At 48.2% G+C, this 18,519-nt stretch overlaps 1 protein-coding gene across 1 annotated transcript in view; it reads right to left on the bottom strand.

The window, feature by feature from the left end:
- GABRR2 (gamma-aminobutyric acid type A receptor subunit rho2) overlaps positions 1–15,342 on the bottom strand; it is a 38,234-nt gene extending 22,892 nt beyond the window's left edge. The window contains exons 1-2 of the mRNA XM_024747306.1: positions 15,215–15,342; positions 7,434–7,540 (exon numbers count right to left, since the gene is read on the bottom strand). Of these exons, the coding sequence (XP_024603074.1) occupies positions 7,434–7,540; positions 15,215–15,327 (220 nt within the window). The 5' untranslated portion in view covers positions 15,328–15,342. The remainder of the gene's footprint in view (positions 1–7,433; positions 7,541–15,214) is intronic.
- Positions 15,343–18,519: the final 3,177 nt, after the last annotated feature.

The raw sequence follows: 18,519 nt of genomic DNA, 5'->3' as shown, positions 1-18,519 counted from the left end.
ACCCCGCATGCGCAGTACAGCACCCACCCCCACCCCCGGGGCTCACCTAGGGAGGAGGCCCGGGCAGGTCCCGAGGTGGGCTCCGGGCTGTGTGGACATGATTCTGGGTCCCAGTACCCAAGTGTGGCCTAGAAGGGAAATCTCAGGTGGGCACGTCCTCTTGGCCCACAGACCACGCCCTGAGTGCAGGTGAGTGATCGCACACAGGACCCCCTGCCTTGGCCTATGGCCACTGCTCACAGCGGGCCCTCGTCTTCTGCCTAAGGGTTGGTTCAGCCAATGAAGGTGCCAGCAGGTCTCAGAAGGCTGGAGGAGACGGAGAGGAACTGATTCTCTCTCCCAGCCCTCCCTGCAGGCTTCATGGGCCCGTCCTCTCCTGGACGCCAGGGCTCCCCTGTAGGGCACCCCCTTCCCAGGGCTCTGGCTCTTTTCCAGATTCTGGGAACTGCTCCCTCCTCTTGCCCTCTACCCCTAACCTGCTGAAGGCTCCACACTCTTCCAGCCCTCAAGGCTTCACTGCCAGCTTGCTGGTTTCCTTTAACCCTGCCCACCTGTTTGTGAACAGACCTTCATTAAACTCTCCACTGTTCCCCCACTGTTACTGTAGCTTTTCCCAATGCCTCTCCCCTGGGCTCCGTCTGGGCGGATGGCCGCCCCCAGGCAGACACTCAGGTGTCCCAGCTTCCTCTGGTTCCATCGGTGGCTGTCTCCCTCCTTCACTTCTCACGATCCCTCCACTTTTTTTTTTTTTAATTGGAGTATAGTTGATTTACAATGTTGTGTTAGTTTCAGGTGTACAGCAAAGTGACTCAGTTATACATATACATATATCCATTCTTTTTCAGATTCTCTTCTGATATAGGTTATCACAGAATACTGAGTAGAGTTCCCTGTGCTATACAGTAGGTCCTTGTTGGTTATCTATCTTATGTATAGTAGTGTGTGTATGTTAATCCCAAACTCCTGATTTATCCGTCCCCCTAACATTTTCCCTTTGGTAACCATAAGTTTGTTTCTGAAATCTGTGAGTCTGTTTCTGTTTTGTAAATAAGTTCATTTGTATCATTTTTTAAAATTAGATTCCACATATGAGTGATATCATATGATATTTGTCTTTCTCTCTCTGACTTACTTCACTCAGTATGAAAATCTCTAGGTTCATCCATGTTGCTGCAAATGGCATTATTTCATTTTTTTATGGCTAATATTACATTGTATGTATGTACCACATCTTTTTTATTTTTTTTAGTTTAGTTATTTATTTTTGTCTGCGTTGGGTCTTCGTTGCTGCACGTGGGCTTTCTCTAGTTGCAGCGAGCGGGGGCTACTCTTCGTTGCGTTGTGAGGGGTTCTCATTGCGGTGGTTTCTCTTGTTGCAGAGCACGGGCTCTAGGTGCGCAGGCTCAGTAGCTGTGGTGCACGGGCTTAGTCGCTCTGTGGCATGTGGGATCTTTCCAGACCAGGGCTCGAACCTGAGTCCCCTGCATTGGCAGGCGGATTCTTAACCACTACGCCACTGGGGAAGCCACACATCTTCTTTATCCATTCTTTCTAGGCCTTAGCTTAACCCCCATTAACTCAGACCTGGACCATGGCTGAAGTGGCCAGCTAGCGTCCCGCATCCATTCTTAGCTGCTCCAGCCTCCTCCTAGCAGACCCTCAGGGAGCTTTCTAAAGCACAGGTATCATCTTGCCCTTCCGCAGCCTGGGCTGCACTGCTCCCTCTACACACATATGCACACACACACACACACACACACGCACACACACGCTGCTCGCATTCCGCTGCCCTCCTGTTATCCGTGAGCACCCTCCTCCCTGATCCCTCCTTCCCTCCCACCTGCTGGGCTCACCCCCTGCGCATCTTTCCCGACTCATTGCGAGCATCGCCTCCTTAATGAAGGCGTCACTGCCAGCTTGCTGGTTTCCTCTCTCTGGATGGAACTGACCACTCAATTCCCCCCGTCAGCAGAGATGCCCTACATTGCTTCTGTGATACTTGACTGCACTTAGTCATTTCTCTGTTTCCCTTGTAGACTGTTAGCTTCCTGGGAACACTCTGTCGTGTCAGGCGGAGTGACCGAATGCACACCCTTCCCGGCAAGGGTGGCTCCTTGGCCTTCGTCCTCCCAGGCTCCTCGGGGCCACCCTTCCCTGGTGCCCATGGCCAGACCCTGCTGCTTGCACCCCACGGCTCCCCTGTCCTTCCAGCAGCTCTCCATAATTTAACAACTTGATGTGAGGATTTCATTAACACTGGTCTCCCCGAGCAGAGCATTGACACTCCAAGGACTGTGGCTGTCTTGCTCACTGCTGGGTCCCCGAATGCCACGGACCCTGCTTCACACATAACAGCTCCAAAACACACCGTACTTGTCTTATGAATGAAAGTTAAAGTATTTTGGTTGGAGAACCTAACCTACTTTGTGGTCACTTCCTGACCATCCTAACAAACTCCTTGGATGTAGTTCAAAAGAATCCGTGATGACATCACACCCCTCCTTTACCTTCCATCTCTACAGTTTGAATTAAAAATCAGTATCATGCTGGTGAAGATGTAAACTGATGCAGCTGCTGTAGAAGAAAGTGTGGGAGTTCCTGAAAAAACGAAACATAGAACTACCATGGGACCCAGCAATTCCACTTCCGGGTATATACCCCAAAGAATTGAAAACAGGGTCTTGAATAGATGTTTGCACACACATGTTCATGGCAGCATTATTCCCGGGAGCCAAAAGGCAAAAACAACCCAAATGTCCATTGACAGATGAATGGCAATTAAACAAGATGTGATATATTCATACAATGGAATATTATTTGGCCTTACACGCTGCAACATGGATGAACCTTGAAGGCGTAATGCTAAGTGAATAAGCCAGTCACAAAAAGACAAATACTGTATGATTCCACTAACATGAGAAACCTAGAGCGGTCAAATTCATAGAGGCAGAAAGTGGAATGGTGGTTGCCAGGGGCAGGGGGAAGCAGGAGTAAAGAGTTATTGTTTTGGGACTTCCCTGGTGGTGAAGTGGTTAAGGATCTGCCTGCCAATGCAGGGGACACGGGTTCGATCCCTGGTCCAGGAGGACCCCACATCCCGCTGAGCAACTAAGCCCGTGCGCCACAACTACTGAGCCTGTGCTCTAGAGCCCGCGAGCCACAACTACTGAAGCCCACGTGCCTAGAGCCCGTGCTCCACAACAAGAGAAGCCACCGCAATGAGAAGCCCGCGCACCGCAACGAAGAGCAGCCCCTGCTCACCGCAACTAGAGAAAGCCCGTGCGCGGCCAAAAATAAATAAATAAATTTATTTTTTAAAAAAAAGAGTTATTGTTTCATTGACAAGTTAGGAAGATGAAAAAGTTCTGGAGATGTATGCTGGTGACGATTGCACAACGTGAATATTCTTTCACCACTGAACTATATGGTTAAAATGGTCCATTTTATGCTATGCATGTTTTAGCCCAATCTTTTTAATTTTAATTTTAAAAAATCAGCATTGCACTCTTTCTCCTAACAAATGGAGGGGAAACCCCAGGCCTCTGGAGGTTCTCCTAACCAGGACACACCAGCGAACCAGGCAGCTGGGAGCTTAGACCAGATATTTTTGTTTCAACTGATCCCTGGGATTATTAGGAAGCTGCTAGATTTTTAATCTTTTCTTTTTCCAGACGGAAAAGGTCATCCGAGAGGTATCTAGTCTTAGGCAAATTCCTCTCTAGCAATTATTTTAAAATGTCAGTCCACAAGGAAGCCCCTCTTCGAAAAACAAGTTAGGAAGAGAAGACAGGGATGCAACACATACCCCACAATTGTTGACGGGCATCTTGTTGGCACAGCCTGCTGAGCGTGCATAGCTGCTCTTTAGAGGGGCGTGTTGGGCTGGGCCGGCATTAGGGCCGGTTGAGCCCAGGCTCCGCTTTGGACCAGGTATCTGGCACAGGGCTGCCCCCAAGGAAGGCGGGCTTTCTCTTACTCACACAGAGCCATCTATGTGCTGTCTGCAAGCCTCCTTCCTCAGAGACACACCCACCCCCTGGCCAGTGCCTCTGCGCAGGAGTAAGGGGCTGAATGGAATGGAGACCCTCAGGAGGACCTGCAAGGAAGGCTTCTTGGCTCTAAACCATCTGCAGATGCTCCAGGGACTATGGATTATGGCAATCATTGGAACCCCAGGCGGTGGGAAGCTCCCTCCTCCGATGGCCCCACCCAGCCTGCTTGGCCATGTTGCAGCAAAAATAGAAATGAGACCTTTCTGATAAACAAGGAAAATAAGGAAACAATGAACAGCCTGGGGAAACAACATAAACAGGTCTGAAAGAGTTAAGCAATCTTGGTTACTGTTTAGCTGTTACTACTAACAAACACTTGTAGCTAGACTTGTCCTTCACAAAGCTGATTACTCTTTGACTCCATACAAATTACCCATTGCACCTGGCCTTTCTTCTCCCCCTACACTCCCTTGTAGCACTCTTCATCTCAGAAAGGAGTTCACGGGCTGATAACTTCAGGGACACCAGACCCGGGTGCTGAGCCTGATGACAGCTTTGGCCATGAATTTGCAGAAGAAAAGAAATGTAAGACCTTCACTACTTTTGATCCTTATCATATACGCGGGCACAGTTCTTGAGGCGTTAGCCTCCTGTGTCTTCCGTTTGCCTGGCGAGGAAAATCAAAAGCCTCTCTATTTCTTATCTTCCAGTTCTCTGTCTCCGTATTCGGCATCGGTGCACAGGGAGCCAGATTGGCAACAGCCAGGACTCCACGGGTTGCAAAGATTCTTATTTATGAGTTCATGTGTGTGTACCTCACCATGTGCTCCCCTGGTCCTATTTCATCCAAGTGACATCTAGACATCCAGGAAAGCCCTGCAGGGGAGAAAAGGTGCCCAGAAGACCAACTGCTCTGGGGGGAGGGCTTGGGAAGGAGGAGTAGCCCCCTCCCTTGGCTTTGGTGACCGAGATCTTGACAGCTGATGTGTAAGAGCCTCAGGTCTTACCGCACCTGCTGGAGGTGACACCTCCTTCCCTGGCGGCTTTCCCTAAAGTCAGGGTCTTTCCCAGCCTCAGAGGCTCACTCAGGCAGGGGCAAGGGACTGTCCTCATCCTCCACACTCTGGGCGACACCAGAAGTTGCAGGGATCAGGATACAGGAAGTCCAATTTGCTCCTCAAACGTGGCTTGAAGAAGGAGCACCCTGACTGAGGCTGCATGCAGCCTGTTGGATGATTCTACTCAGAGCTGGGTTTTCTGGAAACGTGGCAGGATTTCACCTGCCGGTCCTGAGAGCCAGCTCCTGGCTTTCCCGGCTTTCTCCCAGAGGAGGAGGGCGTTTTAATGAGGCTTTCACTTTTGCATGTGACATCACAGAGGAAACCCAAGTTCTGCCCCCAGTTGTTCTGTGGCAATCACTTAACCCCCTGGACCCCAGGCTCTTCTTCTGTAAACTGAAAGTCCTAACCGGGTGATGGCTCAGGCTCCTGCCGCAACATCAGCCTCCGTCAGAAAGTTACAATGTGTTATTCAGAAGATCACCCACACCCAGACACACACAGCTGCCCTACAACACTGTGCGCCGAGGCAGGGTCACGTTGTGACTTTTGAGGGTGCTGGGTACTTTTGCCTTCGTGGGCCCTTCCACCAGAAAAAAACATGTAAAAAGCATACAACTGTGGTGGTATAAAGATGAATATATTACTATTATATATTAACATTTTCTTCTACCTAAAATTTTATTTTTTTCTTCTGACTTTAAAATAACATCTTATCAGGGGCCCCTAGGAGTATTCCATGTGAGCCCTAAACACGCCTGCTCTGCCTAGTGGCCCAGCACTGGGGGACATGCGGATTGAGGGGGTAAGAAAGAGACCCAGCTAGGAGAGTGGGCCTGCCTCAGCAGCTGTGTGACCTGGACCAGTCACCTCACCTCTCCGTGCCTCAGTTTCCCCATCTGGGCATAATAATAGTACCTACTTCACGGAGTTGTGAGGCATGAAGTCAGATCGTGTCTGTAAGTACCCTGAGTAGAATGGTGCCTGAAACAGAAGTCACTAGAAGTTGTTCGTTGTCATTAATGCTGTTGTTTGTCAACCTTGTTCCAGTCGCCCTCTGCATCTTACCCGACCCTCTAGAAGAAAGGCAAGGGGAGCAAGGATGTCTCGCTTGGACTTCCTGGAGCGCATACAGCTAATTTTAGAGCTGCTTATTCACGAAAATGTTATTGAATTTTAGAAAAAACTCTTTGGTGGCATTACCCAAAACAAGCCCTCGAGGGCACCAGAACCCCTAGCTGTGCAGCATTCCATCGGGGGCAGGAGGAAGAGGCAGGGGCTTGTCATCTGTCACCTGCTCTCTTCTCCTGCTCGGCAGGTGTCAGGCCTCAGGGAACTGAGTGGGAGGCTTTGAGTCCTTGTAAAATGCAACGGCCCCTGGGATAAATTAATGTCCTAATCCCCTAACAGTCACAAGAGGGAGGCCTGACAGCTGGGTTTTTCTAAGGGGCTGTGAGCCTGTATGTGCCAGGGCTTTACATACATTATCTCGTTTAATCCTGACAGCAACCCCAGATGGATGGATTACTATCCCCATTTCACAAACCAGCAAGCAGAAGCTCAGAGAGGGTCGGTGACTTGCCCACAAGTCACCTCTACTTCTTCCTGCTGCCCCGGGAGAACGTTTGCACCTGAGAGCGAGATAAAGGGGAAATGGAAACCCGTCTGCCTGGGTCTCTCTGGCCGGAGGCCCATCATTGGCCATGCTCTGGGCCTCAGTTTCCCCACCTGCACAGGGGGGACGTGGGCCCCGTGTCTCATGCATTCCACAGTTCTAATCCCTCTCCCTGCCTGGTGGGTGCAGATAGCTGGCTCCTTTCCCAGCCCCCTCCCCTCTGTGGCATTCCTCCTGTTCCGGCCACCACTCCTCCCCACCCCGCCGAAGCAGGGAAGCTCCTTTGGAGCAATTCTGCAAGGGAGCTTTGCCAGGCGTTAAACTGTCGCTGCATTGGCAAGCAGGGGGCCCCCCTCAGAACCCCAAATTCCCAGCCAGGCACGGGATAGCAGAGCCGGGGGGTCCTTTTCTGTGTGGATGCTCCAGCCCTGCCACCCACCCTCCCCCTGCCCCCTGCCCATGCAGCTCTTATGCTCTTATTTTTTTCATAAAGGAAAGTTGGCAGCAGCAGTGCTGGGCCTCCCTGAATGTAAACAGCTTAATCACCCTCAGGTCCTTTTCTCAACAGCCCTCTCCACTCACTTCCTTTCAGCTCTTTTCTCCTGGGGATAATTAGTGACTGGAAGCCAGCTGGGCTTCTCTGAGTGTGAGGGGGGAAATAAGGGACCCCGGGGGGGAGGGCTGTGTCTGAGGGAACCCAGTGCAGGAGCAGCAGGAAGCAGCCCTGGGATCAGTCCCCAGAGGGCTGAGGGGAGGACGCAGTCTTACCTCCAAAGGCGGGCCTCATGGTGAAATCATGGTCATCCACTCTGAGAAGTGGCTGAGGTTTTCCCTTTCGGATTTTGGTCACATCAAGGTTCTTCTTATATAGGTGACTGCAAAGGCAAGCAAGAAACTGTTTTCCATCAGCCCACCAAGACATCGCGTGAGAAGATTTGGGGAGATGACTTCCTGCAGGGTCTCCGTGTTACTCACCTTTTCGCCCATCCTACCATCTCTTTCTCCACTGAAGGGAGATCGAGAGATAAAGGGTCCCCCCCACCCCTTACCTCCACCACCCTGGGCCTTCACAGGTGGGCTGGCCTGAGGATCTGGCCCTTCCAGAGGCTTCCTAAAGTAGATCCCCCCTAGGCAGGACACCATCCTACCTTGGCAAGCTCCTAACTGTCTTGCCCAAAGTCACGATTGGATGACCAACGGTTGGATCTAATGGTGGAGAATTATGATGGGTCTTTATTTTTCTGTTAAAATATTTCTTCAGTGCTGTTATAATATTGGTTTTGCGATAAGGAAAATTCTTAGGGACTTCCCTGGTGGTGGGTAAGACTCCACGCTCCCAATGCAGGGGGCCCGGGTTCGTTCCCTGGTCGGGGAACTAGATCCTGCATGCCGCAACTAAGACCTGGCACAGCCAATATAAATAAATAATAAATAAATTGTTTTTAAAATCAATATACCAAAGTGGCATATTTTAAAAAACAAAATAAAATTCTGAGACAAATGTAGTTAAAGTTTTAAAAGGCTGGTGTTATCCTAGGCAGTCCTGATGCTCTTTACATCTGTCCAGTTGGCAGCTGTCTGAAGAATCCACCCTGGCGGAGAGAGCCTCAACCCTCGGGAGAACAGACAGTTCACAGCCAGCGGGCATCAAGGCCACAGCTGGGCACAGATAAGACTCTGCGCTCCCAATGCAGGGGGACTGGGATCAATCCCTGGTCGGGGAACTAGATCCCGCACGCATGCCACAACTAAGAGCCCGTATGCTGCAACTAAAATACCCCACATGCTGCAACTTAGACCCAGCACAGCCAAAATAAGCAAATAAATAGAAAGTGCCATAAATATAGAGCAGGGTAAAGAAGAAGAGGGAGATGGGGTGGGGTAGAGGGTGATCAGAGAAGCCCTCTGAGCCCTGGAAAGGGTGAGTCATGAGAGGAGCTGAGGAAAGTGCATTCTGAGAGAGGGAAGAGCAAGTGCAAGGGTCCTGAGGTGAGTGTGGCTTGTGTGTGGAACAGTAAGAAAACCAGTGGGCAGAGAATGAGGAGGAGGAAAGCAGTAAGAAAGGAGGTGGGGGACAAGGCCAGGGACTAGATCCCAAGGTCCTCAGGGGTATATACTGGGTGGGGAAACCCATGGGAATTCTGAGCAGGAATGTCAGAAGGTCTGGTTTAACACCTGGGAAGATCACTCAGGTAGAGGAGACTGTGGGAGGGCGAGAAGAAATGGGAAACCATTAGGAGACTTCTGCTGAGAGAACATGGTTGCCTGGGTTAGGGCGGTAAGGGGTGGAGCTGTAGAGAAGTGATCAGAAAGGCTTTGCTGATGGATTGGGTATGGGGTATGGGGGAAACAAAGAGGCAGGGATGGCCCAGGTTTACGACGAGCGCCTTGGTGAACGGTGGGGCATTCGCTGAGATGGTAAGAACTGGAGGAGTGGCACGTTTGTGGGGACGACAGTGCATCAAATTCTTAGAAGCCATCTTGATGTCCAGACGCCTGTGAGACACCAGGTAGGAAGTGCAAATAGGGTGGGTGCAACTCAGAAGACAGTAGCAGTAGCAGTGTTTTCACTTCCTTCGGCCTTGTAGGTTCCGGGGGTCCCTGGGGGCTCAGCAGACGTGCCTGACCCTCCTTCTCCCAGAGCCCTTTGACTCTGCCCTCAACACCCTGGCCTGGCTTCCTCAGCTTGTCCCCTTCTCACTGCTCATTCTCATCAGCGCTCAGACGGATTCGAGTCTCTCTCACCTCGAACCAAAATGAAGCAGAAAATCTGTCCGGACCCCACGTCTCTTCACGCAAAATTGAAAAGTGATGGCGGGACAGTGGTAGTAGTTATACTCTTCTTTGAACATTTCCTTTTTTAAAAAAAAAAATCTCTCCCCACCTCTCAATAAATCAATAACTTTCCCAAAGAGCTGCTGCCATTCCTCACTCCTGAGCACTTCTTGCCCCACTTGTGCCTGAGTCGAGGCCTTGAAGGTGCACTTGCCAAGGGTCAGGGAGGACCAGCCTCTGCTGGAAACCTCGTCTTCCAGGACAGGGTGCCTGGTCCTCCTCCCACCTCCACTGCAGCCTTGCCTTCCTCCTCAGCCTGTCCCTAGATGTCAGCATCCCCAGGACCCTGTCTCAGCTGCCTTCTCTTCCCTTGCGACACTCCCTTTGGCAGTGGCTTCAACTGTCTTTCACTTACTGATGATCCCTAAATCTATGTCCCTTGCTCTACACCTTTACATCCTACTGTCTAACAGATTATCCCCAGTTGGGTATCCTATAGGCATTTAAACTCAACACGTCCATAGTTTGGGACCCGCTGAGTGGGAGGTGAGCCAGCTGAAGGACAGGTGGGCGTTATATGAAACTGTCAGAAGGGTAAGAGAGGTGAGGCTGAAATGGACAGACTGCAGCTGCAGGGGCTCAGCCAGGGAGAGCCTTGAAAATCCTGTTAAGATTTTTTATCTTTACCCATGGGCCTTCCCTGGCGGTCCAGTGGTTAAGACTCCCCGCTTCCATTGCAGGGGGCGCGGTTCGATCCCTGGTCAGGGAACTAAGATCCCATGTGCTGCGTGGCCAAAAAAAGAAAAAAAAAATTTTTTTATTTTTATCCAAAAGCCAAGGAAAAAGAGGAAGGGTGTTGGGCACTTGGAGGAAGAAGCTATGATGAGACACGCTTTTGGACAAGCCCGTTGCAGCTGCACACTCCAAGGACGAGAGGCCGATGGCTTCTTCCTGTAGCTGGAAGGTGGGACCTGAGTTCCCTAGAAACACGTGTGGTCATGGAGCGGCCCTTCCAAGGAGCTTCTGCCCTCCCGGGTCTCTTCCGCAAGAAGTGGAGCCAGACCAGGCCCGGCTCCCCGCGCAGCGACTGCTGGGGGGCCGTATACAGAAGCCCCAGCACAGACACCCCGGGAACGTGGAAGCAGAGCTCAGTCTGAGGGCTTAGCCGATCACAGACATTAAATTGTGAGGGCAGCCCTGGCTCGCGGGGAGCAAATCCCTCCCGGTCAGCACAGTTTCTCAGTTGAGAGGGGAGGATTAGGGGAAGGGAAGTTCCAGCTTGCCAGCACCCTGGAGAGAGGGAGGAGATTGAAATCCCAGTGCCATTAATAAGGACCCAGAATTTTTCTTATGGGTCCAGTTATTTGATAACACAGGCCGCTGATATCCTGATCCTTGGGCTATTGGTGTAAGCTGGATGCCCTGCATCCATCCTCCACAGGAGATGCCGGCCACTGCCCCGTCCCAGACTCCAGGGGCTCGGCTCTCCCACCCCAGACTCCAGGGGCCATATGCCGAGCCCCAGCCCCGCGGTGGGGCTGCCAGAACTTTCACGGAACCTCAAACCCAGCCTTGTCGGGGTGTGGAGTGAGGAGAGAAGAAAAAGCGTTCGCTATGCCTTTGAGAAGCAGGGCTGGTGAGCTGCAATCAACACATCATCAGTGGGTTTCAATTGGAGAAATCAGGTTCAGAAAGATCAGGAAACATGGCCACACAGCCAGGGAGCAGCAGAAGCAGGGCCTGAACCTGCCTGAACCTGGTTTCTCCTGACTTGCCACCCCCAACTCCTTCCCCAGATCCCTAGGGAGGGTGAGGGTCACTGGGTAGCAGGAGAGCAAAGCGGCTCCTGGGTCCAGCACTGGAACCATGATGCCAAAGGAGAGAAGGATGGCCAAGGGCAGGTGGAACCAAAGGGGCAGCAAATGGGAAGGAAAGATGAAAGGGGACCTCAGGCTTCGGGACCAGGAGGGGCCACACAGTGTGATCAGGGCAGAGCCCAGACTCCCAGATCTTGGTGTATTTTCAGATCTCAAGGGAGAAGGGCGTCTCTTTGCAGGAAAGCAGTCATGTGGTCAGGAGGCCGCCTTAGGCAGCAGGGTGGGGAATAAACCTGGGAGGCTGAGAGGCAGGAAGAACAGAACGAAACAAACAGCTAAGAGCAAACAGGCTCACTTGGCAGCAATACAGTAAAGGGACACAAAGGATCAGAAAACCGGAAGCAGTTTTGAAAAAGCAGTTGCTGGACAGAATAATTGTTTTGTGAGGGTGTGTTGGCCAGGGTGACACAGGGAAGGTTGACAGGTTAGAAGAAGTCCTCTCGGTGTGTGTGTGTGTGTGTGAACAGGACTTCTAAGAGAAGGAGCTACTCCACAGAGCTGAACTGCTCTAAGACTGTAATGAGAAAGGTTCAGGTCATTTTATTCCTATTTATTAGCATAGCTTAACTCTTGTGTCAATAATGAAAGTACCTTTTAGTCAGATGTTTGGCTGAAATTTTTCACAGACAGATGTAGCTCTATGATTGTCTGAGCATGTACATGCCCTGGTGGATTACAGAAAGGCCTAGAAGCATGTTCCCTGATACATTTTCTCTATCCTTTTTCCCAGCTTCTGTTCAATAATTATTTTATATTCTTTGAATGTGTATGTTCATCTTTTCATCCACTTTAACACCTCATGGGATAGATTTCAAAAAGTTATCTTCACCCCTAAGGGTCGAATTCAATCCATCCATAAACAGTATAAAGTTTCCTCAAAAAACTAAACATAGAACTACCATATGATCCAACAATTCTACTCCCAGGTATATATCTGAAGAAAGTGAAAACACTAATTTGAAAAGATGCGTGCACCTCAATGTCCATAGCAGCATTGTTTACAATGGCCCAAATGTGGAAGCAACCTAAGTGTCCATCAACGGATGAATGGATAAAGAAAGTGTGGTTTATATATACAATGGAATACTACTCAGCCATAAAAAAGAAAGAAAATTTGCCATTTGCAACAACATGGATGGACTTGGAGGGTATTATGCTAAGTGAAATAAGTCAGACAGAGAAAGACAAATACTGTATGGTATTACTTATATGTGGAACTAAGAAACAAAACATACTAGTGAATATTTAAAAAAACAGACTCACAGGTATAGAGAACAAACTACTGGTTACCAGTGGGGAGAGGGAAGGGGGAGGGGCAAAATAGGGCTTAGGAGATTAAGAGGTACAAACTACAATGTATAAAATAAATAAGCTACAAGGATACACTGTACAACACAGGGAACACAGCCAATATTTTATAATAACTATAAATGGAGTATAATGTATAAAAATTTAGAATCACTATGCTGTACACCTGAAACTAATACAATATTGTAAACCAACTATACTGCAATTAAAAAAATTTTTTAATAAATTCAGTCTGTCCACAAGCTCATGCAGGTGTCTGGGAATGAGACCGTGGGTCTTCTGAGAGTAACAGAGATGCTGTAACTGCCCAGGCTGCCAAGTGTGATCCCTGAGGGTCCCTGAGGGGCTCATGCTGAACCCCAGCACCATTATTAGAAAAGAGACAGGTTCAGACAACGACTTCCCTTCAGACCTAGTAAATCAGGATCCTAGGTTCTGGTCCTGTCAAGCTACTACCGAGCTGTATGAATTACTCATGCCGACGTTTTAGCATCTGTAAAATAAGACAGTGTTTCCCCATGTGTGCTCTGTGTGAATCCCACAAGATAGTCCAAAAAAAAAAAGTTGTTCTTTTTATTTAAAGAAAAACCGCATAATTTATCCTCCTCTTCAAGATTCACAACTCTGTTGGCATAATAAATGTTCTATAAGTTCTGCTATAAAGATATCTGTCTAAAATGGTCTAACCCAGGATTTCCCAACCTTCTTTGACCCTGGAACCCCCTCTTCACACAACACCTATTCACATGTCACAGAATTAGAACTCAGGGGAATTGCTGGACCCCGTGACCTCTGAAGTTCCTGCCACTTCAACAGCCTAGGATTCTGGCTACATAACCAGGATGAGTCTTCGAGAGTGGTGCCTCTTTCCTAATATCCTGGACAATTTGTACCTGTTTGCTTTCTGACTGAGTAGAATTAGACTTCACAGAGTATTTACATCTCCCAGAGCAGCAGTCTCCAAAGTAGGGGCACAGCTGGAGGGCTCAGGATGCTCCACTGGGACGCAAGAAGTAGAAATTTAGCCCCTGCTCAACGCAACTAGAGAAAGCCCGCGCGCAGCAACGAAGACCCAATGCAGCCAAAAATAAATAAATAAAATTTAAAAATTTATATAAAAAAAAAACTGTGAGAAACAAATGTTTAAAAAATTAAAAAAATAAAAATAAGGAAACTTTTCAGCTTTAATATACATATTTATAATAGTACAGGTATGTAATTTGTGTATATATATGTATACACATCACGGGGTATGGTTTCAAAAAACTGTCACTGATAGCGGTACGTGATCAAAAAGGGAGACCACTGACCTAGAAAATGTGCCTCAAGGTATTAGTTAATATTCATAATCACGCAGTGCTTAGTAGAATGGAAAAACAGACATGTAACATGGCGTGTTACACATGGCGTGGATATCTGAGCTGCTTGCTCTTTTCTTCATGCTGAACAGGCCTAGAATATCGTGTTTCGTACATCAGTTCAAAACAAACGTATTAAGGAACTTCGATTTGTGATGTAATTATGTTAAGTGCAAATTCTGGGCCTAACCAGTTATTTCTTGGAAGTGTTTCCATTACATCATGAAACAGCCTTCACTGTTGTCCACATGTATATTTTTAATAACCTAGCAAATTTCAAACATCTTCTCTAAGATTCAAAACAGTACAATGAAACCTGATAGCATTATAAAATTGTTCCCAATCAAATAATTTAAAGAAGACAACTCCCAGTTACATTTTTTTCTTAATAAGTCAAACTACATTCCTATATACAGTTCCCCTCAAAAAAGAAAATTCTTTTTTTTTTTTTTAAAGTGAAAGCAGGTTTATTTAGAGAGATACACACTCCGTAGACAGAACGTGAGCCGTCTCAGAAGGCAAGAGTGGCCCCAGGGCATGGGGTAGTCTCGGAAAGTGAGAGCAGCCCTGAAATATGGGGTGGGTAGTTTAAAAAAAAAAAATTCTTGAGTGTAATTCTTTAGCAGGTCACCTATGGTCGCTACAGGATGTAATCCCAAGAAACTAAGCAGTACAATCTGAGAAGTACAACGATGCTTTACCCACTAAGTCTTCAACTGCCTGACTTAAATCAAAATGCTTTGGCTGGGGCTTCCCTGGTGGCGCAGTGGTTGAGAGTCCGCCTGCAGATGCAGGGGACACGGGTTCGTGCCCCGCTCCGGGAAGATCCCACATGCCGCGGAGCGGCTGCGCGTGAGCCATGGCCGCTGAGCCTGCGCGTCCGGAGCCTGTGCTCCGCAACGGGAGAGGCCACAACAGTGAGAGGCCTGCGTACCTCTAAAAAAAACAAAAACAAACAAACAAAAACCAACAAAATGCTTTGGCTGAACACAGACATCAGAATGAAAGGCTCAGCCTAGTCTAACTTCCCTCTCTCGCTGCTGGTGACACAATAGTGTATTTGTGACCAGGGAGAGGCTGTGTTGAGTGAGGGCGAGGTCCTATCTACCCCCAGCTGGAAAACAGATTCCAATAGGACGGGCGATCTAACCCCTAGCCATCCCAGGAGCTGTCCCACTGTGTGTCACTGCCACCACGAGTCACCTCCCTCCCCTCCCGCCCACAGCTTTACCTTGGCTTGGACATTTCCCGCTGCCCTGTCCATCTCCTCTTCTTGGGCTTTCTGCTCTCCACAAGAACCATCAGGCAAAACAAGAACAAAATGAGTCTTGAAAAATAAGGCATCCTGTGAATGTCTGTGATGCTGCAAGCTGCTTTCCAGTAACCTGCAGCGGGGCAGATCCCCCCAGGCTTAACCATTGACTCGGTCTTCTGCCTCGAGCCAGGGCAGCACGGAGGGCATGGCTGGCCAGGCTGAGTTTCCCGATTTAATATTGATACTGATGCTTGTGCCACCCTACTTCCCACCCCCTCGGGCCATGACACAAACACCAAGGCTTTGCCTTCCCTGCTACTTAGTGATTGGCTATTAGTAAGTTGGTTCTCCTGTGAAGGTCAGCTTCCGCTGAGTCCTAGAACAGCTTTGGCTAAAACTGTTATATAAAAAAAAAAAAAAAATTAAATCTCTTGGACATGCCAGCTTTTTGCTGAGATCATTAATCCATCTCTCTGGCGACATAAAACCAGTCTGTCACATCCGCCAGGGAGCGGGTTGGATTCTGAGTGGATTTGCAGGGAAGACTTGTGCACACGGAGATGAGCACCTGAATGTGCCCCTGAAATGCTGAGTAAACACGCAAATGACCTGTTTCCACAGGGTTGCTTTATTTCTTGAGCTAAGAGCCTGTGCTTCACCTATGGCCAAGGGTGCTTGCTTTTCCCCAAATACACATCTTTTTTTTTTTCAATGAAAACACATCTTATCAAAACATAAAACATATTTTGATTTTGAAGGAAAGCAAACACCAAAGGAGAATTTGTGATTATGTAAAAAGCTCTTCTTCCTAGCACGAGCACTAGATTAATGTTGGTCTTTCATCCTAAAATGTATCAGGTCATCGCTGACTCACTTTGTTATACAGCAGAAACTAACACACCACTGTAAAGCAATTATACTCCAATAAAGATGTTAAAAAATGTATAATGTCATCATAAATGAGGCTTGATTCCTATTCTGGGATATGGAATTATGAACACTAGAAGTGAAAAGATACATGTGGTTATGTTTCATATACTCTGCAGAAGAAAGTGTTTAAAAACTACCTATTGCTTGCTTGCCGTGTCCTGGGAATGGAGATGATGAGTGTGGTAGAGACAGAGGGAGATGAGGATGGAGGTCAGAAGGAGCAATAGCTAAAACGGATACAGAATTAGGGTTTTCTTATGTAAGAAAGAATCAAGAGAAGCTCTTTTGATCCCTTTAAGCAAAGTAGAATGATATGATCCACTTTATTTTTTCAGGAATTCCTAAGTGGGATCAGTTGGGTGAGAGAAGACCCAAATGATTGATCTCTTTTGACTATGTTAAAAGAGGATGGGGCTTCCCTGGTGGCTCAGTGGTTGAGAGGCCGCCTGCCAATGCAGGGGACATGGGTTCGTGCCCCGGTCTGGGAAGATCCCACATGCCACGGAGCGGCTGGGCCCGTGAGCCATGGCCGCTGAGCCTGCGCGTCTGGAGCCTGTACTCCGCAACAGTGAGAGGCCTGCGTACCGCAAAAAAAAAAGAGGATGAGGTCCTGCCCTAAGGGACGGGAAGAGGGAAGGAGAAGCAGACAGAAGACAGAAGAATGTGACAGTCAAGTAATCACCGAAGGAGAATATACATGGTGACTGAATAGAGTAGGAGGTGAGAGAACACAATGAAAGCTAGGACCCTGGTTTGGAGGCAGGTCTGGTGGATTGGTACCACCATTATCTGATGTCCCTGAGAGGTGGACAAGTTTGGTGGGGTACGGGGGGAAGGATGAGATAAATTTTGACTTATGGAGCTTGAGGTGTCATGGGACCTCTGGATACCCAGTAGGCAGCTGGAGTATGAGCCTGGAACTCAGGAGAAAGGTCTGGATTGAAGAAATAGATGTGGAACCATCAGTGTAATGGTGGTAGTTTAATCACAGGAAAAGATGAGATCTTCCCCGGAACAGAAGAAGTCGGAATCCAAGTGCAGAATCCTAGAGACTCTGTACTCTTAAAGGCTGGGTGGGCAGCAAGAACACAGGCACAGAAAAACCAGCAGAGATGTTGACTACGAAAACCAAAGGAGTTTCAGGAGGGGGATAGTTAATAGTCAGTGCTGGGAAGAAGTAAGTGAACAAAATATGTTCCTGGACCTGAGAACCAGAACATTGCTCCTAACTTCAATAAACTGTAGTTTCAGTTGTGCGATGTGGAAGAAGCCAAACTGCAATGAATTAAATAGGAATCTGGGAAATGGAGTAATTTAGTACGGGGACCAACTCAGTGGTTCCCAAATCTGGCCACTCCTCAGAATTATCCAGGTAGTTTGTTTAAAAGTCTCATTCCTGCCAAAGATTTAGTGAGGAAGACATGAGACTTATGAAAGTTCTTCTCCATAAATTTTGTTCAAAAGATCTCTTTTGCTCTCTTCCATTTGGACCAGGCCTATCAAGGGCTGACTGACTGGAACCCTAGAATTTTGCACAGATGTTGTTGGTTTTAACGAAATATTTGTTTTGTTGCAGTCCAGATGTAACTTTAGATCCTACCAATTTTTTCTTTAAATCTTATCTATTTATTTATTTTGCGGTACGCAGGCCTCTCACTGTTGTGGCCTCTCCAGTTGCGGAGCACAGGCTCCGGACGCGCAGGCTCAGTGGCCGTGGCTCACGTGCCCAGCTGCTCCGCGGCATATGGGATCCTCCCGGACCAGGGCACGAACCCATGTCCCCTACATCGGCAGGCGGACTCTCAACCACTGCGCCACCAGGGAAGCCCGATTCACGTATTTCTTTGCACAAATGTCTATTCAAATCCTTTGCCCCTTCTTAACCAGGTCATTTATCTTTTTTATTATTATGAGTTCTTTAGTCTCGATACAAGTCTCTTATCAGATATATGATCTGCAAATGTTTTCTCCCATTCTGTGTTTTCACTTTATTAACGATGTTCCTTGAAACACAAAAGGTTTTTCATTTTGATGAAATATAATTTACGTACTTTTTCTTTGGTTGCTTGTGCTTTTGATCTCGTATCTAAGAAACCACTGCTGAACCCATGGCCACAAAAACTGACAGTGTTTTCTTCTAAGAGTTTTTGCCCTGACATTAAGGTTTCAGACCCATTTGGGGTTAATTCTGCATGTGGTATGAGGCAGTGGGTGCATAACTTTAACATTTGTTTATTTCTCAGGACAGAGGATCGGCCCCATTGGCTCAAGTTAAGAGCTGTGGAAAGGCCCCAGTAAGCCTCTGCAGCCCGATTAGGCCAGAGCTAGGTGGGACTCTGGTCACACACAGC

Source organism: Neophocaena asiaeorientalis, unplaced genomic scaffold (genome assembly GCF_003031525.2).
Source record: "Neophocaena asiaeorientalis asiaeorientalis breed wild unplaced genomic scaffold, Neophocaena_asiaeorientalis_V1.1 scaffold161, whole genome shotgun sequence".
Taxonomy (NCBI): domain Eukaryota; kingdom Metazoa; phylum Chordata; class Mammalia; order Artiodactyla; family Phocoenidae; genus Neophocaena; species Neophocaena asiaeorientalis.
The sequence above is the reverse complement of the archived record's forward strand: the minus strand, read 5'-3'. Positions and strand labels throughout refer to the sequence as shown.